Source organism: Callithrix jacchus, chromosome 16, assembly GCF_049354715.1.
Source record: "Callithrix jacchus isolate 240 chromosome 16, calJac240_pri, whole genome shotgun sequence".
In the NCBI taxonomy this organism is placed as follows: domain Eukaryota; kingdom Metazoa; phylum Chordata; class Mammalia; order Primates; family Cebidae; genus Callithrix; species Callithrix jacchus.
In genome coordinates, this window is record NC_133517.1 from 32,706,171 (window position 1) to 32,726,249 (window position 20,079).

The window sequence follows — 20,079 nt, forward strand, 5'->3', positions numbered from 1 at the left end:
AAAAACAAAAATAGAGCATTCCTGAGGCTTATTTTCCTCTCAGTTTGACTAGTTTAAAAAATACTAAGCCTTTATTTGGTTATTTGTGCCATTTCAAATAATTGTTTGAATTAATAATTTGAAGTGAAGTCCTCTATCCTGTTAGGAATTTTAAGGAGTAAATGTAGACAGTACTTTTTGAATTGTCTGTTGCTTGGATGCAGGGTACCCTCTGCTGCTATTGTTTAGAAATAAAATGACAAATGTTTTGGTGTTTTATTGTAATGTTTAATGTGAAGTTAATAATTTTGACAGTGTTCCAAATTTGTTAGTAATAAAATATACATCCTTTTCTACTAAAGAGTCAGTGGGTTTACAGACGTAAGTTTTATCTGCATCTTCTTATTCTGCTTTTATTTGTATCTAGGAACATTCAAAAGATGACGACAATCTGGATTCTTTGTTGGACAATGTAGTTGGACTTAAGCAGATGCTGGAGTCATCAGGTGACCCTTTACCTCTCAGTGACCAGGATGTAGAACCAGTACTTTCAGCTCCAGAATCTCTTCAGAATCTGTTTAACAATAGGTAAAATACACAATGTTTTATGATTCAGTAGATACTGTTTTTATGATGGCTGTAGTCTGCGGGTGGGCAGCAAACTTTTTTTCTTTCTTTCTTTCTTTCTTTTTTTTTGAGACGGAGTTTCGCTCTTGTTACCCAGGCTGGAGTGCAATGGCGCGATCTCAGCTCACCGCAACCTCCGCCTCCTGGGTTCAGGCAATTCTCCTGCCTCAGCCTCCTGAGTAGCTGAGATTACAGGCACACGCCACCATGTCCAGCTAATTTTTTGTATTTTTAGTAGAGACGGGGTTTCACCGTGTTGACCAGGATGGTCTCGATCTCTTGACCTCATGATCCACCCGCCTCGGCCTCCCAAAGTGCTGGGATTACAGGCTCGAGCCACCGCACCCAGCAGCAAACATTTTTTTCTATAAAGGCCAGATAGTAAGAATTCTAGGCTTTGCAGATCACATACAGCCTCTGTTGTGTATTCTTCTGTAATTTGTTTGTTTTTTAATTTATACAGACCATGCTAACTTGCAGGCTGTATAGAAACAGCCTGGCAGATAAAATCGGGGCTTTGTTTTATTTTACTGAAAGGTCAAAACTTGTTATAGCAGGATTAGTTTCAAGTTACTTGTTTTTAAAGATACTTAATTCTTCAGTTGCTTTTTGGAGTTTTTGGTTTTTTTTTTAGGTGCTACTTTTAGTAATACTTCAGAAAGTAATTTAACTGTACCATAGATTTTACTTGAAGATAAGCTAAAAGACTGGGCATGTTGGTTCACGACTGTAATCCTAGCACTTGGGAAGGCTGAGGTAGGAAGATAGCTTGAGCTCAGGACTTTGAGACTAGTCTGAGCAACATAGGGAGACCCTATCTCTACAATTTTTTTTTTTAGTTCTCTGGGTGTGGTGGTGCACACCTGTGGTTCCTGCTACTGAGGAAGCTAAGGTGGGAGGATCACTTGAGCCCAGGAGATCCAGGCTGCAGTGAGCTGTGATTGTGCTACTGCACTCCGGCTGGGTAATAGAGCAAGACTCTGTCTCAAAAAAAAAAGGAAAAAAAAATTTGATTTTGGAATTGTGCTTTTCACCATATACTTTTTTTGTTCCAGGACTGCCTATGTGCTTGCTGATGTCATGGATGATCAGTTGAAATCTATGTGGTTCACTCCATTTCAGGCTGAAGAGATTGATACAGATCTGGATTTGGTATAAATTATTTTATTACTAAATATTTAGAAAAATGTTTTTTCTGTTTCTTTGTATATTGTTAGCATTATAATAGTTTCCATATTTTATGGCTGTTGGAGGACTGTTATGGACTTGGAGGCCAGTCCTATGTAATTTTTATGCCACTTGCCCACTTTATGGCATCCAGAAAGTTTTCTTCTGCTCCTTTTTTGCTTTTTTCTAGTTAGTGATCTGTATTTTGAGATTGTTAATAGATAAGGTCTCACTATGTTACCCAGCTGGTCTCAAACTCCTAGTCTCAAATAATTCTCTCTCTTTGGCTTCCCAAAATGATGGGATTACAGGCATGAGCCAGCACATTTGGCCAGAAAATGTGACTTTTTAAGGCAAAATCACACTTTTGCATAAGTTCTATGAAGCATTTTGTTTTCTTAGGGTATAGAACAGAGAAAAGTTTCCCACAAAACAACAGTTTATTCTTGCATTTGGGTTTAAGGAGAGGAGTGGTTGTGCTATGGTGTGGCTATCAGTTTAGAAACTTACAAAGAATATATTTGTTATAATATAGTATGAATGGAAATTGACATTGTTAAACATAATGCTGAATAGATAAAAGTATAATTAGCTATTTAAAATTTAATGCAGTCTGTTTTACCCTTCCCAGAGATGTAGTAGGGAGAATTATTTTAGCCACATCTTATTATAATGTATATGGTTCGTTTTCTTTATCCAAGAAACATATTGGTATTCATCATGTGCAGTAAAACCAAAAGAATGATTTGCTTCACATTTGTACTTAGTGTATTGAGGGCTGCTTTTCCTTTTTTAAAAAAACCACATGCAATTCAATTAAAAGTACATTAAAAATTAATTTCTTTTTAGGGCAAGCAGTTCAGTGATTCTTTAAAACTCTTCTCCAGTAGAATTCTATGCAGTAATGCAAATATTTTGTAGTCTGCCCTGTCCAGTACAGTAGCCTTGTGTGCTCGTTGTACAACTGAAATGTGGATGATGAGGGAACTGAATTTTATTTCGATTTAATTTTGATTAAATTTAGATAGGCACATGTAGTTAGTGGCTACCATGTTGGGCAGCACAGGTATAAAATATTTCTCTTACGAGTTACTAATTTTAGAACTTTAAGTTGAATCACAACTGTTTTTTTTTTTTTTGAGACGGAGTTTCGCTGTTGTTACCCAGACTGGAGTGCAATGGCATGATCTCGGCTCACCGCAACCTCTGCCTCCTGGGTTCAAGCAATTCTCCTGCCTCAGCCTCCTGAGTAGCTGGGACTACAGGAGCACACCACCATGACCAGCTAATTTTTGTATTTTTAGTAGAGATGGGGTTTCACCTTGTTGAGCTGGATGGTCTCGATCCTTTGACCTTGTGATCCACCCACCTCTGCCTCCCAAAGTGCTGGGTTTATAGGCGTGAGCCAGCATGCCCGGCCACAACTGTCTTGTGATGATAATTGTAACCCTCTGGATTAGAGAAATTTTAGGTATCTTATATTTGATAAATTCGAATAAAACCTAAGTGAACTGAATTTTGATTTCCCTGAAATTAAACTTACATGGGAACTTCATTAAATGCATAGAGCTTTTGGGAATCTGTGGCACAGAATTTTTTTTGTAATAGAACTGTTGACTATATAAGGCTGGCAGATTATGTTATTTTCAGATTTTTTTTTTTTTTTGGAAACGTTCAGGAGCTATTACAGTGTTAATTTATATAAACAAATGTTGAATTTCCTGCTCAGGCATCAAAGGTCTCCTAGATTAATAACCCTGCTTTGAAGAATGCCACACACAAAAAAAGTAGCATTACTAAGGTGTGTGTGTGTGTGTGTGTGTGTGTGTGTTTAAACTACCAATACCATTTGATTTTTGAAAAGATGAGGGAAAGAGTTAGATCTATAATTTATTTCTAAGGAGGGGCAAATATAATTTATAATTATAAGAATTTCTGTAGTCAAATGTTATGCTAATCATTACATTTAAGATATATTTTGTTTTATTATCACTGTAGGTAAAGGTTGACTTAATTGAGCTGTCTGAAAAATGCTGTAGTGACTTTGATTTGCACTCAGAATTAGAGCGCTCATTTTTGTCAGAACCATCATCTCCAGGAAGAACCAAGACTACTAAAGGATTCAAACTTGGGAAGCACAAGCATGAGACCTTTATAACTTCAAGGTAAAATTTATTCCACTAGGTGAAAGCAAACAGAACACACTGCCATGTGTGTACCTATGCAACTGTATTGCATGCTCTGCACATGTACCCCAAAACCTAAAATGCAATAAAAAAAATAAGAAAAAAAAAATTTATTCCACTGAAGATCTCAGTTGTGATTATACAAGCTTATTTATTTTAGTGTATTTTAAGATAGACACATGCTATTAAACTAGAAAGGAAGTTAACAAAGCATTTGAATCATGAACATTGCTTAAATTTTTTAATTTAAAGATAATAATTTGGTCAGGATATACCCAGTACATTTGTTATATTGTTTTTTATGAGATTTTGGAAAGTTTGAATAAGAAGTGAACTGGATTATTTTAAAAACATCGTTACTCATATCAATGAAATGTGAGTACCTTTCTTACCTAGTTTGTTTTATTATCTCAGAAGTACGAGAGATACTTGCAAAGTTAATAGAATTAGAGTACAAAAAATTTGAAAAATAATTTTGAGTATTATAGATTATTTTTGCTAGAAATCTGAAAAAAGAAAATGTTTTATGCATGTTTTTGTTTTAATAGTGGAAAATCTGAATACATTGAACCTGCCAAACGAGCTCATGTTGTGCCACCACCAAGAGGAAGGGGTAGGGGAGGATTTGGACAGGGTATACGGCCTCATGATATTTTTCGTCAGCGAAAACAGAACACAAGTAGACCACCATCTATGCATGTGGATGACTTTGTTGCTGCTGAAAGTAAAGAAGTAGTTCCTCAAGATGGAATACCTCCACCAAAACGGCCACTCAAAGTGTCACAGAAGATTTCTTCCCGTGGTGGGTTTTCAGGCAATAGAGGAGGACGGGGTGCTTTCCACAGTCAGAATAGGTTTTTCACACCACCTGCTTCAAAAGGTAACTAATTAGTATGTATTTTCTAATGGGTTAGAATATTGGAATGTTAAAATAATGAATGAAAGTGATGTAGATGGAAGAGATTCAGATAAACTGTTTCCCTGTTGCTGTAGTTGAGCCACCTCTGGACTAATGGTACTGTTTGCAGAGTACTCTATTGGATAGAAGGAAACAACTTTTTATCAATGGACCTCGATACAATGTATTTTTAATAATGAGTTTAGAAGTCTTGGCTAATTATTCCCCTCCCCCACCCCCCACTTTTTTTGAGACAAGAGTCTTGCTCTGTTGCCTAGGCTGGGGTGAAGTGGTGTGATCTCAGCTCACTACAAACTCTGCCTCCCTAGTTCAAGTGAGTCTCCTACCTCAGACTCCCAAGTAGTTGGGACTATAGGCACACGCCACCATGCCCAACTAATTTTTATATTTGTAGTAGAGACCGGGTTTTGCCATGTTTGCCAGGCTAGTCTCAATTTCCTGACCTCAAGTGTTCTACTCACCTTGGCTTCCCAAAGTGCTGGAATTACAGGCGTGAGCCACTGTGCTCGGCCTTATTTTCCTTTTTACACTGAGAATTGTACATTTTCTGAGTAATACCCTTACATTATTTTCACAATTTTACTTAACAGTTTTCTTGAGATAGTTCTGTGTCTGTTTGAAATTATTACAAGATTTTTATTTTTGGAGACAGAGTTTCACTCTTGACACCCAGGCTGGAGTGCAGTGGTGCAATCTTGACTCACTGCAACCTCTGCCTCCTGGGTTCAAGTGATTCTCCTGCCTCAGCCTCCTGAGTAGCTGGGATTACAGGCATGTACCACCACACCTGGCTAATTTTTATATTATTAGTAGAGATGGGGTTTCACCATGTTGGCCAGGCTGGTCTTGAACTCCTGACCTTTGGTGATCCACCCGTGCCTCACAAAGTGCTGGGATTACAGGCATAAGCCACTGCACCTGGCCTTACAAGATTTTAGAAACTAAGTATACTTATAGAAATTACACTTTACTAATGGATTGATAAACATGTTTTCATACTTGCTGAGTTAGGAGGGTGAAAGAGAATATGCATTTATAGTAATAACAAACACTTAGGTGTGTAGGAACTGTTATAAGCATTTTACATATTATAACCTCACATCAACCCCATGAGGCAAGTTCTCTTAGTACTCCCACTTTGCAGAAGAAAAAATTGTCAGTCAACTGACCAGGGCACATAAATACAAGTGGTAGAATCAGTATTTGATCCCTGGCAGTTTGGCCCTAGAGTCTCTGCTCTTAACCACTGTTAGGCTGCCACTATGTAGTACAGTCAGTTTACAGAATTTCAGTTTCTTTTCCATTCTTTTGAAGATTAAGAAAAATCTGTCATTTAAAAGAATCCAATTGAGGTTGTGAAAAAAGTGATTTTGATTGTGCTGTTTGTGTTTAGGAAACTACAGTCGTCGGGAAGGAACAAGAGGCTCCAGTTGGAGTGCTCAGAATACTCCTCGAGGAAATTACAATGAAAGTCGTGGAGGCCAGAGCAATTTTAACAGAGGCCCTCTTCCACCATTACGACCCCTTAGTTCTACAGGTATACATCTTTGCTACTTGATATTGCTGAGAGAAGGGAAGTTAATTCTTCCTTTTCCAATTTTTGATATCATATACAGTTGTTCCTTGAACAGTGAGGGGGTTAGGGGTGCTAAACTCCACATCTCCTTGCCCCACGCAGTCAAAAATCAAAGTATAACTTTGATTTTTCCAAAACTTAACTACTGATAGTCTGCTGTTGACTGGAAGCCTTACAGATAATATAAACAGTTGATTGACACATATTTTATTTGTTATATAACGTATTACAGTTAAGCTGGAGAAAAGAAAATGTTATTAAGAAAATCATAAGGAAAAGCATTTACTGTTAAATGGAAGTGGATCATCATAAAGGTCATTACATTCCATAGGCTGAGGAAGAGGAAGAGAGGTCTTACTTTCTTAGGAGTAGCAGAGGTGGAAGAAAATCCACATATAAATGGACTCAGGCAGTTTAAACCCATGTTATTGAAGGGTCAACTGTACTCTCATTCTGGGAGAGAATATTTTAGAGTATAGACTTAAGTTCTAAAGTTTATTTCCTTGAATGAATGCCCAATATACATGTTCTATAAAAATAATCAAATTTTTAGTTTCTGAACTGTTAGTGTAATCCAGACAGTTTCATGGTGATGTGCTTTTATTTTTATATTTCAGTAATGAAAGCCAATGCTTAAGGTAACTTTCTGAACACAAAGTAGTTTAATAACAGAGATACCTTTATATAGCATACGTTTTTGCTTATAGTTTTGTCTTAGGTATATAAACATTTTTTTCCTGAAACATCTAGTCTGGAATTTTTCCTCATCAGAAGTAGTTTTTGGTTTCAAATGCACATTTTTAAAAAATAAGTTTTATTTGGGATATATTTATCATAAACCATATAGTTTACCTGTTAAAGTGTACAATTCAAGACTCTTTAGCCCATTCACAGAGTTTGCACATGAGTTTTAAAAGAGAAAAGCATAATTCTTGGTTTGAGCTCAGTGTCATAGATTAGTATTTATATGATGGGAAAGGAAAGGAAAATTGGAATTAAAAAGTATATTCTTTCTTTTACAGGTTACCGCCCAAGTCCTCGGGACCGTGCTTCTAGAGGTCGTGGGGGACTCGGACCTTCCTGGGCTAGTGCAAATAGCGGCAGTGGAGGCTCAAGAGGAAAGTTTGTTAGTGGAGGCAGTGGTAGAGGTCGTCACGTACGCTCCTTTACACGATAAAAATGCTTTTGGGAACATCCTAAATGTATATGAACATTTCATGAGGACAATAAAAATAAGACATTGAAGGACCAATTTAGACTTAGCAGTTATCTGGAGACATCTGAGAGAATATTTTTATCTGAAGAAAGCAGATTTTGTTTGATACCTAACAAGATTTCAATAAAAATCCAAACTTTTTATGTACGTTTGTATATACTTTTCCCTTTTTTTTGTATGACTATTTATTTAGAAAATTTCTAGGTAGAAAAACAAAATGATTGGTTTTATATTTTTCTTGTTATAGCACAAGTGTTCTCAAACTTTTCTCAGCTCATGACACTATTTAGTGTCTCAGCACTTTTTTCACAGCATACCTGGTCCAAAATAAATATCTAATACTTGTATTTATTAAGCGGTTAGGTCCAACAGCTTAATAAGAATGTACATCATCACCACTAGAGTAACTGTGGACACTGCACATCTCAAATCTTGGAATCAGTATCATTTTCTTTTCCTCTCTGGTTTTTGCACAGTACTTTTTATCAAACTGCTGAAAACCCAGTTTTACAAAGATACATTGTTATAGAAAGGAATATAATGCTATTTAATGTTGAAAATGTAAACTACCTCAAACTAATAGTTTGTGTCATGTCCAATAGGTGTTGCTATGTTTTTCTCAAAAATTTAAAAATATCGTGTGGCACTCATGTTAATTTGCTAAGGTGCCCTGGTACACAGTTTGGGAACCATGGCTGTACCAAAATAAACAAAATATTCCTCTCCTTTGTTTTAGAAATCTGAACTTTGCATTTCAGCTTTAGACCTACTGACACTATTTTATTATACAAATTATTTAAAGCCTAAAATGAGGCATATCCTAATACTATTATTTTGGGAATCAGAAACATCTAATAAAAGCTAGACTTTACATATAGAAATAAAGCTTAGAGCTTTGAGAAAGGAGCCATATTTTCCCCAAGATATGTCTTAACACACTGAGCCTATATAACTGGCATAAAATAGAGTTCTCTTAATCAGAAAAGGAGTGTATGAGTCTCATCCCATCCTTTTTCTGTCTCTGTTTTGGGGAACTATTTGTGAGTGAATACATTCTCTTCATTAAGAAAACACCTTAAAGAAAAGCTTAGCTTGTAAAGAATCTGATGTTTAAGTGAAAGGCTATGGCAATCTTTTCATAACTAGTGGCCTTGAAAAACCCAAGTGTCTTGAGCTGCTGTAAGAAAATACAATAGATTGAGTGACTTAAACAATAGAAAATTTTTTATCACAGGTCTGGAGGCTTGCAAGTCCAAGATCAGGGTGCCAACGTGGTTGGGTTCCAGCAGCTGCCTTCTTAAGTGCTCACATGGTCTTTCCTTGGTGCTTGCTTGAGGAGAGAGAGCTCTTGTGTCTTTTTCTTCTTACAAAGGCACTATTCCAGTATGAAAGTCTCATCTTCATGATCTAATCTAAATCACAGTACCTCCCAAAGGTCCCACATTCTAGTACTATTACATTGAGGGTTAGGAGTTCAACATATAAATTTGGGGCAACAAAAGACATTCAGCTCATTGCACCAAGATAACGTAAATCCTCTTTGATCCTGAAACCTAATAGGCTCATTTTCCCCAAAGATATATTTTACGTATTAGGTCAAATTTGAAATTTGCCCCCAATGTCTGACATAAATACTGTAAAAAATAGTTAATGTTTCTTAAGTAACTATGTTTCTTATATGAGAACATGGACATATGTAAAAACGTAATTTCTTGGTTTGTTTTTTAGCATTAAGCTGGATATAATCTTTGAGAAGTATCAGAAAGCGGTTTTTGCTGTTTAAGTTAATATCTGTAATTCAGGCCAGTGAAGGTAATAAATTATTAGTGTAGAAATGAATTAATGCCAGGCAAACTTAAAATGTCTTGAGTGACTAAAAGTCCTAGATAGGCCAGGCGCGGTGGCTCAAGCCTGTAATCCCAGCACTTTGGGAGGCCGAGGCGGGTGGATCACGAGGTCAAGAGATCGAGACCATCCTGGTCAACATGGTGAAACCCCGTCTCTACTAAAAATACAAAAAATTAGCTGGGCATGGTGGCGCATGCCTGTAATCCCAGCTACTTAGGAGGCTGAGGCAGAATTGCCTGAACCCAGGAGGCAGAGGTTGCGGTGAGCCAAGATCACGCCATTGCACTCCAGCCTGGGTAACCAGAGCGAAACTCCGTCTCCAAAAAAAAAAAAAAAAAAAAAAAAAAAGTCCTAGATAAATGAGAAGGGAATGAATCCACCATATTGACCAGCCCTTACATGAAAAAATCACTTAGTCCTTATAACAATCCAACATAGGTGGTATTATTGTAATTTTACAGATGGAGAAAGCTGAAGAGCTTGACTGAAGCATGGTAGAAACAGGATTTAAAATTGGATTGGGTGGCTCATGCCTGTAATCCCAGCATTTTGGGAGGCTAAGGCAAAATGATCACTTGAGCCCAGGAGTTTGAGACCAGCCCTAGCAATATAGTGAGACCCTGTCTCTACAGAAAATTTAAAAATTAGCTGGGTGAGGCCAGGCACGGTGGCTCATACCTGTTATGTTAGAAAGGAATAGAATGCTATTTAATGCCAGCACTTTGGGAGGCCAAGGCAGGCGGATCACTTGAGATTAGGAGTTTGAGACCAGCCTGACCAACATGGTGAAACCTGTCTCTACTAAAAATAAAAAACTTAGCAGGGTATGGTGGTGTGCACCTGTAATCCCAGCTACTTAGGAGGCTGAGACAGGAGAATTGCTTGAACCTAGGAGGTGGAGGTTGCAGTGCGCAGGGATGGAGCCACTGCACTTTGGCTTGAGGGACAAAAGTATCTCAAAACAAAACAAAAAAAGTTAGCTGAGTGTGGAGGTGCATGCCTGTAGTCCCAGCTGAGCCTCAGGCAGGAGGATGACTTAAGCTGTGAGCCATGATTGCGCCACTGTACTCCAGCCTGGGTGACAGAATGGGTAAAAAAATATCAGGAGCAGGGCAGCTACTCAGGAGGCTGAGGTGAGAGGATTGCTTAGGCCCAAGAGTTCAAGTCCAGCCTGGGCAACAAGAGCAAGACCTCTATCTCTTAAGAAATAATAAAATCAGGTTGGCTGGCTCCTCATTCCTTTTATCTCTCTGTCTTGGAGAAGGAGTTACTCTTCAGGTTAGATGTGTCAGAAATCAAAATGAGTAATTTATCATAAGGCAGTGGAGTTCCAGAGACCCAACATTGAATTCTAATTATTTCAGAAGTGAGCCTCATACAGGACATTTTAGGGAAAGATTTTTCTTTTCTTTTTTTCTTTTTTCTATATTTTTGAGAAGGAGTCTTAACTCTGTTGCCCAGACTGGGCAGCTCACTGCAACCTCTGCCTCCTGGGTTCAAGTGATTCTCCTGCCTCAGCCTCCCGAGTAGTGGAGATTACACATCCCCACCACCACGTCTGGCTAATTTTTGTATTTTTAGTACAGACCGGGTTTCACCATGTCAGCTAGGCTGGTCTTTAACTGACCTCAAGTGATCCACCTGCCTTGGCTTCCCAAAGTGCTGGGATTACAGGCATGAGCCTCATGAGTCACTGTGCCCAGCCTATTTCAGGGAAAGTTTTGAGTGACATTTAGAAATTGATGAAAGATGCAGCATTTCTTTGAGGACAAAGTTTAATCTGTAGAAGAGGAGTTGATAGAATTATTTTTATTTCCTAAGAATAAGAAAGAAAAACTATGAAATATTGTTATGCTTTATTTAAAAACAGTGTTGCAAGTAGTAATCTCTGTGAAGGAGTAGTAGGCACACTTAGATTAGCTTTATTGCTTTTTTTTTTTTAAGTAATTGCAAAAACCTGCAGGATGAGAATGTATGTCTCCTAAGCATCTTCTGTGTTCCCTATATCCTAGTACAGGGTGGGGAATATAAGGGTGAATAAAATATATTTTCTGCCCTCAGGAAATTCACAATCTAATAAAGGAAACTATTATGTAAACATCATTTTTTAAAAGAAAAGTTAATGAAATATTAAGCATATGAAGTGTATATGGAACAATTCAGAATTCTTGAATAATCCAACCATTACATTTCCAACTGATTTTATTGTAGGTTTTTAAAAGTAACTGTGTTTTAAAAATAGCATTTTAAGAAAGAAAATCTTGACATTAACTTAGCAAAGTCATCTTTATGATGCTACTTAATAAACTGAAAGAAAACAAGATGGTACATTTTGAATTTTTACTTAAGAAATTTAATTCAATAATTTGATTAGTCACTACTGGAAAACTACATCTTTCTTCCTCAGTACTGGATGGCAATGAGGTGAAAGCAGCTTTCCTCGTTCTCAACTTCCCTTCGATGGGAAGCATTATGGAATTTCAGTGAACATCATTGCTAAATTAATACCTCTGGAAATGTCAGAATAGGGTTTAAAAAATTTTTAATATTGGCCAAAACATTAACTTTAATGGAAAATTGACTTGGCAAATGAATTTCGTCTAAATTGTCACCAGACAGAATGCTGTTTTGTTTATATTATGCAATATAAACCGTAGGTGTTATTAGAAGTGGAGAATTGCCTTTTTCATCTAGGGCTTTTAAGGACTTGCTATAAAGGATTATTTTTTAAATGCTTTATAAATCTTCATGATTTTTCTATTTCTGATACACTCAGCTATAGTTAATCCCAGAGCATCATAACAGGAGCAAATATTTGGATTATTTGAATCTAGTAATAGAAGAAAGTTATACTTCCTGGGATTATTAGGAGATAGAAGTAGGATTCATTTCTAAGTTCTTGAAAATATGTACATTCTCTTAAATATTAACAAAAATGATTTGGGGTAATGACATGGTTTGATGATTCTATTTAAATTTGTACTATGGCTTATGTTACACATGTTGATGTTCACCTCTCATTCACCTGTTTGTTTTATATGGTTTGAAATTCTCTTTAACAGAATTCAGGAAATTCACCTGACACATATTTTGACTGCCTAAGAAACTATTTTTGTATCAGTATTGAATTTTGGACAGTGTCCCCATATGAGGAAGTTACTGTTTTAAAATAAAGCAAACTGTTTTATTTTCCTTGGGAAAAAAAAAAAAAAACTTGACATTACAATTGTATAACAACCTTTTGGAATTGCTTTTGTATAAAGACTATTTTTTTTTTTTGAGACAGAGTTTCGCTCTTGTTACCCAGGATGGAGTGCAATGGTGCGATCTCGGCTCACCACAACCTCCGCCTCCTGGGTTCAAGCAATTCTCCTGCCTCAGCCTCCCGTGTAGCTGGGACTACAGGCGTGCGCCACCATGCCCAGCTAATTTTTGTATTTTTAGTAGAGACCGGGTTTCACCTTGTTGACCAGGATGGTCTTGATCTCTTGACTTCGTGATCCACCCGCCTCGGCCTCCCAAAGTGCTGGATTACAGGCGTGAGCCACCGCGCCCGGCCCACTATTTTTTTTTGACATGGAGTCTCTGTCACCCAGGCTGGAGTACAGTGGCCTGATCAGCTCACTGCAACCTCCACCCACTAGGTTCAAGCGATTCTCATCCCTCAGCCTCCCAAGTAAACGGAACTATAGGCACAAGCCACCAAGCCTGGCTAGTTTATTGTAGTTTTATTAGAGACAAGGTTTTGTCATGTTGGCCAGGCTGGTCTCAAACTCCTGGGCTCAAGTGATCTGCCCTCTTCAGCCTCCTAAAGTGCTGGGATTTCAGATGTGAGCCACTGTGCCCAGCCTAAACTCTAGTTAAGCAGAAAAGATTATAAATTTAATTTTTACTTTTATTATTTTAAATTAATAGAGCAGATTAGGAGTTAATAGGTAGGATATTTTCTGTCTTTTTTTTTGGAAACCGTCTTGCTCTGTTGTCCAGGCTGGAGTGCAGTGGCACAATCTGGGTTCACTGCAACCTCTACCTCCTGGGTTTGAGCCATTCTCTTGTCTCAGCCTCCTGAATAATTGGGATTACAGGCATGTGCCACCATGCCCGGCTAATTTTTGTACTTTTAGTAGAGATGAGGTTTTGCCATGTTGACCAGGCTAGTCTTGAACTCCTGACCTCAAGTGATCTGCCTGCCTTGGCTTCCCACAGTGCTGGGATTACAGGTGTGAGCCACTGTGCCTGGCCAGAACTTTTTCATCTTGCAAAACTGAAATTCTATACCCATTAAACAATTCTCATTTCCCTGTCCCTCCAACCCATGGCAACTGCCATTCTCCTTTTGTCTCTAAATTTGAGTATTCTAAATACCACATATAAGTAGAACCATATAAAATTTGTCTTTTTGTGGCTGGCTTTTTTCACTTAGCATAATATCCTCAAGATTTATTCATGCTGTAGCATGTGTCAGATTTTTTTTAAAAGACTGAATACTATTCCATTGTCTGGATATGCCACATTTTGTTTATTCATCATCGGTTGATGGACATGTGGGTTGTTTACACATTTTGGCTATTGTGAATAATCCTGCTATGAACATGAGTGTACAAATATCTTTTCAAGACTCTACTTTTAATTTTTGGGGGTATATATCCAGAAGTGGAATTGCCTAGTGATATGGTAATTGTTATTTTTGATTTTTGAAGAACCACCATACTGCTTTCTACTGTAGCTTCACCATTTTACATTCCCATCAACAGTGCAAAGAGGTTCCAATTTTTTCACATCCTTGCCAATGCTTATTATTTTCTGTTTTGTTTTTAATAACAACCCTCTTAATGGTTGTGCTTCTGACTTTTAGGGAGAAGCCAAAAATCTGGATTATTGTATAATCAGTTTTCAAATATGCAATTAATTTAAAAATTTAAAAAAATTTATGAGGAAAACAAAACAAAATTATGCAGCACAAAATGTGTCCAAAGAGTTTCAACTTGAATTTGATGACAGCATCTGTTTTAGCAATCAATCAGAATGGAATTTGTATAAAGAGTTATTTTCGGAAATCTACCAGGTAAATTTGTGATGGGACATGATGTTGTGAAGAAGTTCTTTGTGACCAAAAATCCTTGTTTTGAGAGCCAGCTCTGTGCTCTACTAATTAGCTGTGCAACTTTAAATGCTCTTCTTATCCTAATTTTTTTTTTTTTTTTGAGACAGAGTCTCACTCTGCCACCCAGGCTGGAGTGCAGTAGTGCGATTTCAGCTCACTGCAACTTCCACCTCCTGGGTACAGGCAGTTCTCCTGCCTCAGCCTCCTGAGTAGCTGGGATTACAGGCGCCTGCCACCACACCCTGCTAATTTTTGTATTTTTAATAAAGACGGGGTTTCACCATGTTGGCCAGGCTGGTCTTGAACTCCTGACCTCAAGTGATCCACCCTCCTTGGCCTCCGAAAGTGCTGGGATTACAGGCATGCGCTACTGTGCCTGGCCTTTCCTAAGTTTATCTCCTCTGCCTACATCAATAGGTTACCGGGATTAAATAAGGTTTGTATTTGAATTTTCTTTTTTAACATGTAGAGCATTGTTACTTTAAATTAGATCCTCCTCTGCCTAGACAAAAATATACTTCATATACCTTACTTGCTAAGTTATTTCTGAAGCAAGAAATTAGTGCCTGCTTGATAAATAAGTGGAAATTATGTAAGTAGAATTATACTAATGTTTAATAGCACTACTGACCAATGTTGATGTAGTTTTAGGGAGACTTTAGTTTGGCAACACTTTTCTAATGTTTTTTAACCCAGGTGTGGTGGTACACATCTGTAGTCCCAGCTACTCAGGAGGCTGAGGTAGGAGGGTTGCTTGGGCCTGGGAGGTCAAGGCTGCAGTGAGCTGTGATTGTGCCACTCCACTCCAGCCTGGGTGACACAGCAAGACCCTGTATCAAAAAATAAATAAATAAAAATTGAAAAAAAAAAGAGATTAAAATAGAACTCCTTTGATGCAGAGAGGAAGGATTAGAGAGGGAAAAGCCTGAAGGCAGACCAATAAAGAAGTTACAGCAAAGTTATTCTATGAGCAGTTCTCCAAGAGTAGTCTCTACACCAGCAGCTCAGATGGGGATTTGTTAGACATGCATATTCCTCCAGCCTGGGCAACATAACAAGATCCTGTCTTTACAAATTATATACTAAAAAATTAACCAATTCTCCTGCCTCAGCCCCCTGAGTAGCTGGGATTACAGGTGCCTGCCACCATGCCCAGTTAATTTTTGTATTTTTAGTAGAGATGAGGTTTTACCATATTAGCAAGGCTGGTCTCAAACTCATGACCTCAGGTAATCTGCCTGCCTCGGCCTCCCAAAGTGCTGGGAATATAGGCATGAGCGGTAGCACCCAGTCACATATTCTTGTGTTTTAAATGGAATAAGGTTTTGAGGTATTCATTTAGAAAAAAAAAATGCTGAGTTACATGACTTTTATTTTAAAGCAACAGACTAAAAGTTAAATAAAAATTTTTAAACTTTTTTTCAACTTAATAAATCTTGACAAATTATTTGAGTTGACAAACTGTGTAGTATTCCCCATTGAACGTCTCTTGGTTTGCTAAGAGATGGCTTTGGGTGTATTTTGGTAAAGCTTTGGTCCTCAGATCTGCAGCTGCTTTCAGTTGTTTCCTCTAGGAAGGATGCTTTCAGATGTTCTGATAACTCTGGAATGGTACAATTGCTACTTACTAGGACAAAAGAGTTCACCTGGCCCTTCCAGAACAAGTTGGGGTCCACTGGAATCACTGCTCTCTTTAAGTTAAAAAAGGAATCAAAAATAATTAACCTGAAAGCCAGAGTCACATAAAATAAATATTATCCAAAATTACTCTATAACCATGTGAAACTTACTAATTTATTTTTTATTGAAGTGAAGTCTCACTATGTTGCTCAGGCTGATCTTCAACTCAAGCTATCCTATTGCCTTAGCCTACCAAGTAGCTGGGTTTACAGGCACACACAAGCATGCCCAGCTAGCACGTGAAACTTTAAAAAACTTCAAAAATTTTCCCTCCGAAACTTATTTGGATGAAAAAATTAAGAAATTAGGTACTAATCCTGCCTTTGCCATTCATTAACTTCTTCGTGATGTGAACAGATCACTAGTGGACTGTTACTTTCTCATATTCTGAAACATAAATAGAAGAAGGAATGCACTGTGGGGAGGTAAATATGAATCAAAAGAGAAATGTATTATAGATATTTATTACAGAGTTAAGGTAAAAAATAACAGTCCAAAAGCTGGGCATGGTAGCTCACGCCTGTAATCCCAGCATTTTGGGAGGGTGAGGCGGGCAGATCACTAGGTCAGGGGTTCGAGACCAGCCTGACCAACAAGGTGAAACCCCCGTCTCTACTCAAAAATACAAAAATTAGCTGGGCGTGGTGGCGCACACTTGTAATCCAGCTACTTGGGAGGCTGAAGCAGGAGAATCACTTGAACCTGGGAGGCAGAGGTTGTGGTGAGCCCAGAGGGCACCATTGCACTCCAGCCTAAGCAACAGAGCAAGACTCCATCTCAAAAAAATAAATAAATAAAATAAATAACATTCCAGAATTGATCAAGTGTAGTGGCTAGGAGACAAGTGGGATCACAACCGAAAAAGAAGGGTAATCAGACTAAAAGGAGGTGTGCAAATTATTTTTCTCTTCTCTACTCTTCCCACCCCAGCTGTAATATTGATGCTGCTTAACCAATTAACTAACATTACCAATAACTAATACTCAATTAATGTGTTAATTCAACATTATAATTACAGAGACCTTTACCTCCAATATTTGTTACTGTTAACCCCAAGACAGTATAATATCCTTACAAAAAATATTTAGGGGTGATATACTTGGCATTTAATGATTAAAGAAGGAAATGAAATGAATACCAATATATTGGTATATACCAGTACATTAATTTTCAAAGATATATGTATCCACATAATTGGGAAAATACTTAGATTTTTTTTCTTTTGAGACAGGGTTTCATTCATGTTGCCCAGACTGGTTTTGGACTTCTAGACTCAAGTGTTCTCCCCACTCAGCCTCTCAAAGTGCAGGCAAGTGTTCTCCCCACTCAGCCTCTCAAAGTGCAGGCATTACAGGCATGAGCCAGCACACCGGGGCTACATTGCATTTTATTAGTTTCCTTAAAGATAATCTAAAATCAGACTATACACTTCTGCAGAAAAGTACTTTTGAACTGCACATTATAGTATCCTTTGCATTACCAGGTACTTCATGTTTAATATTTGTTGAATAATAGAAGTCTCTGTTTTTTAAACTTTTTATTTGAACTAATGTTTGACTTACAGAAACACTTGCAAAAACAGAACAGAGAGTTCATGTATACACTTTCTCCAGCTTTCTTTCTTTTCTTTTCTTTTTTTCTTTTGAGACAGTCTTGCTCTGTTGCCCAGGTTGGAGTGCAGTGGCATGGTCTTGGCTCACTGAAACCTCCACCTCCTGGGTTCAAGTGATTCTTCTGCCTCAGCCTCCCGAGTATCTGGGATTACAGGCACCTGCCACGATGCCAGGCTAATTTTTTGTATTTTTAGTAGAGACAGAGTTTCACCATGTTGGCCAGGCTGGTCTCAAACTCCTGACCTCATGATCTGCCCACCTTGGGCTCCCAAAGTGCTGAGATTACAGGCCTGAGCCACCTCGCCCGAACTACTTCTTCTTCTTCTTCTTTTTTTAAGAGACAGTGTCTCACTCTGTTGCCCAGGTTGGTCTTGTCTCAAATTCCTGGCCTCAATTGATCCTCCTGCTTTGGCCTCCCAAATAAGCATCAACAAATATTTATTGAGTGCAGTCTGTTAGACTAGTACTGTTCTAAACACATGGGTACAGCAGAGAATAAAGCAAAGATCCTGCCCTCATATAGCTTATATTCTAGAGTAATAGAAAAACACTAAAAAAATAAGTATATGTTAGGGAGTGGAAGTGTGATGAAAATCTATAAAGCAGGGTAAGGGAGATAGAGAATGAGACAAGAGCAGCCGGGCGTGGTGGCTCATGCCTGCCTAATCCCAGCTACTCGGGAAGCTAAGGCAGTAGAACTGCTGGAACCTGGGAGGCAGAGGTTGCAGTGAGCTGAGATTGCACCACTGAGCTCCAGCCCAGGCCGACAACAGCGAGACTCTGTCTCAAAAAAAAAAAAAAGTAATGGACTGTCACATAAGGCCCTTTGATAAGTTAACATGTAATGATCTGAGGTGAAGGAGCAAACCAGGTGCAAATCTGCAAGAGGCATGTCCCAGGCCACCTGTAGCCACTCTGTTTTAGATTTTCTGAACTTCCCCGATTACATTAAGGTAGGCTGTAGACACTATGAGAGCTAGCATTTTTTCTGGTTACCCTTACTCTTTATCTGTCCCAGTTCAAAGAAGAGGGAGGTGCAGTTTACTAGGGTGCCCAACCTTGGCAGGCCCCCAATTCAAATTCTTGTAACCCTGGCTCCAGGAGCTGCTAAAAACACAACTCAACGTATGAGGTGCTCTTTATTACTGGAAAAAGTCTCCAGGATAAAAGCTCCATAAGCACATTACTGTTTTTTTTTTTTTTTTAATTGAGACAGGGTCTCGCTCTGCCACACAGGCTGAAGTGCAGTGGCGCCATCTTGGCTCACTGCAACCTCTATCTCCCGGGTTCGAGCTATTCTCCCGCTTTAGCCTCCTGAGTGGCTGGGATTACAGTCGCCCGCCACCACACCCAGCTAATTTTTATATTTTTAGTAGAGAAAGGGTTTCACCATGTTGGCCAAGATGGTCTCGAACTCCTAACCTCAAGTGATCCGCCCACTTAGCCTCCCAAAGTAATGGGATTACAGGCGTGAGCCACCGCGCCCAGCCTTAAATTACACTTTTAAATGGCTATACCTATTTATACTCCTACCAGCAGCCCAAGTTTCCATTGTTTCACATCTTCATTTAACACTTGATATTTTTTAGCTTTTACTTGTCAAACTGTTGGATAAAACTCAATAAACAACCTTTAACCATTCTCTCTCAGATTAGTCTTTCTAACACCATTTTGACTGTGTCATCTCCTCGCACTTGGAAGTTGACTGTGTCATCTCCTAGCACTTGAAGTTGCTCAGTAAATACTAATTGAATGATGTCACTTTCCTACGTAACTTTAATGCTTTTCTAAATCCGGAGGCTGCTCCCCTTTTCTGAGGGCCTAGTAATCACGTATTCATTTCTATATTTCCAGAACCTAACAAAGAGTTTGAAAAATATCCTGCAGGCAACAGTAAATCAATGCTTTTTCGGATACATGAATAACCAGTAGGATAACCTGTACCTCTGCGATGCACGCATTTCTATTATCGCACACACCGAATCATACCTTATTTATTACTTGTCCACGCAGATGGTGAGGTCTGTAGCCTCAGCCTGTACACCGTGTCTGACAATAGGCACTAAACCAGTATTTTTTAACTGAACCGTAGACTAAAATCAAACTTGGGAGCAAGCAAAGGGAAACGCAAAGGTACATGCGCAGTGTTGCAGTAAGGTTGTCC

The 20,079-nt window shown here is 38.4% G+C and overlaps 1 protein-coding gene and 1 long non-coding RNA gene across 4 annotated transcripts in view; one reads left to right on the forward strand and one right to left on the reverse strand.

The window, feature by feature from the left end:
- VIRMA (vir like m6A methyltransferase associated) overlaps positions 1-7,817 on the forward strand; it is a 69,243-nt gene extending 61,426 nt beyond the window's left edge. For 2 of the 3 annotated variants that reach the window (XM_002759084.7, XM_035277411.3), the window contains 6 exons: positions 407-567; positions 1,662-1,758; positions 3,772-3,938; positions 4,508-4,839; positions 6,272-6,415; positions 7,477-7,817. In XM_002759084.7, coding sequence (XP_002759130.2) covers positions 407-567; positions 1,662-1,758; positions 3,772-3,938; positions 4,508-4,839; positions 6,272-6,415; positions 7,477-7,631 — 1,056 coding nt within the window. In that variant the 3' untranslated portion in view covers positions 7,632-7,817. The remainder of the gene's footprint in view (positions 1-406; positions 568-1,661; positions 1,759-3,771; positions 3,939-4,507; positions 4,840-6,271; positions 6,416-7,476) is intronic. The other variant, XM_035277412.3, reaches the window with a different exon arrangement.
- LOC118148594 (uncharacterized) lies at positions 406-20,056 on the reverse strand. Its single transcript, XR_004735466.3, has 2 exons — positions 19,905-20,056; positions 406-553 (listed from the first exon to the last, which is right to left on the reverse strand). It is a non-coding gene; the product is annotated as an uncharacterized LOC118148594 (long non-coding RNA).
- Positions 20,057-20,079: the final 23 nt, after the last annotated feature.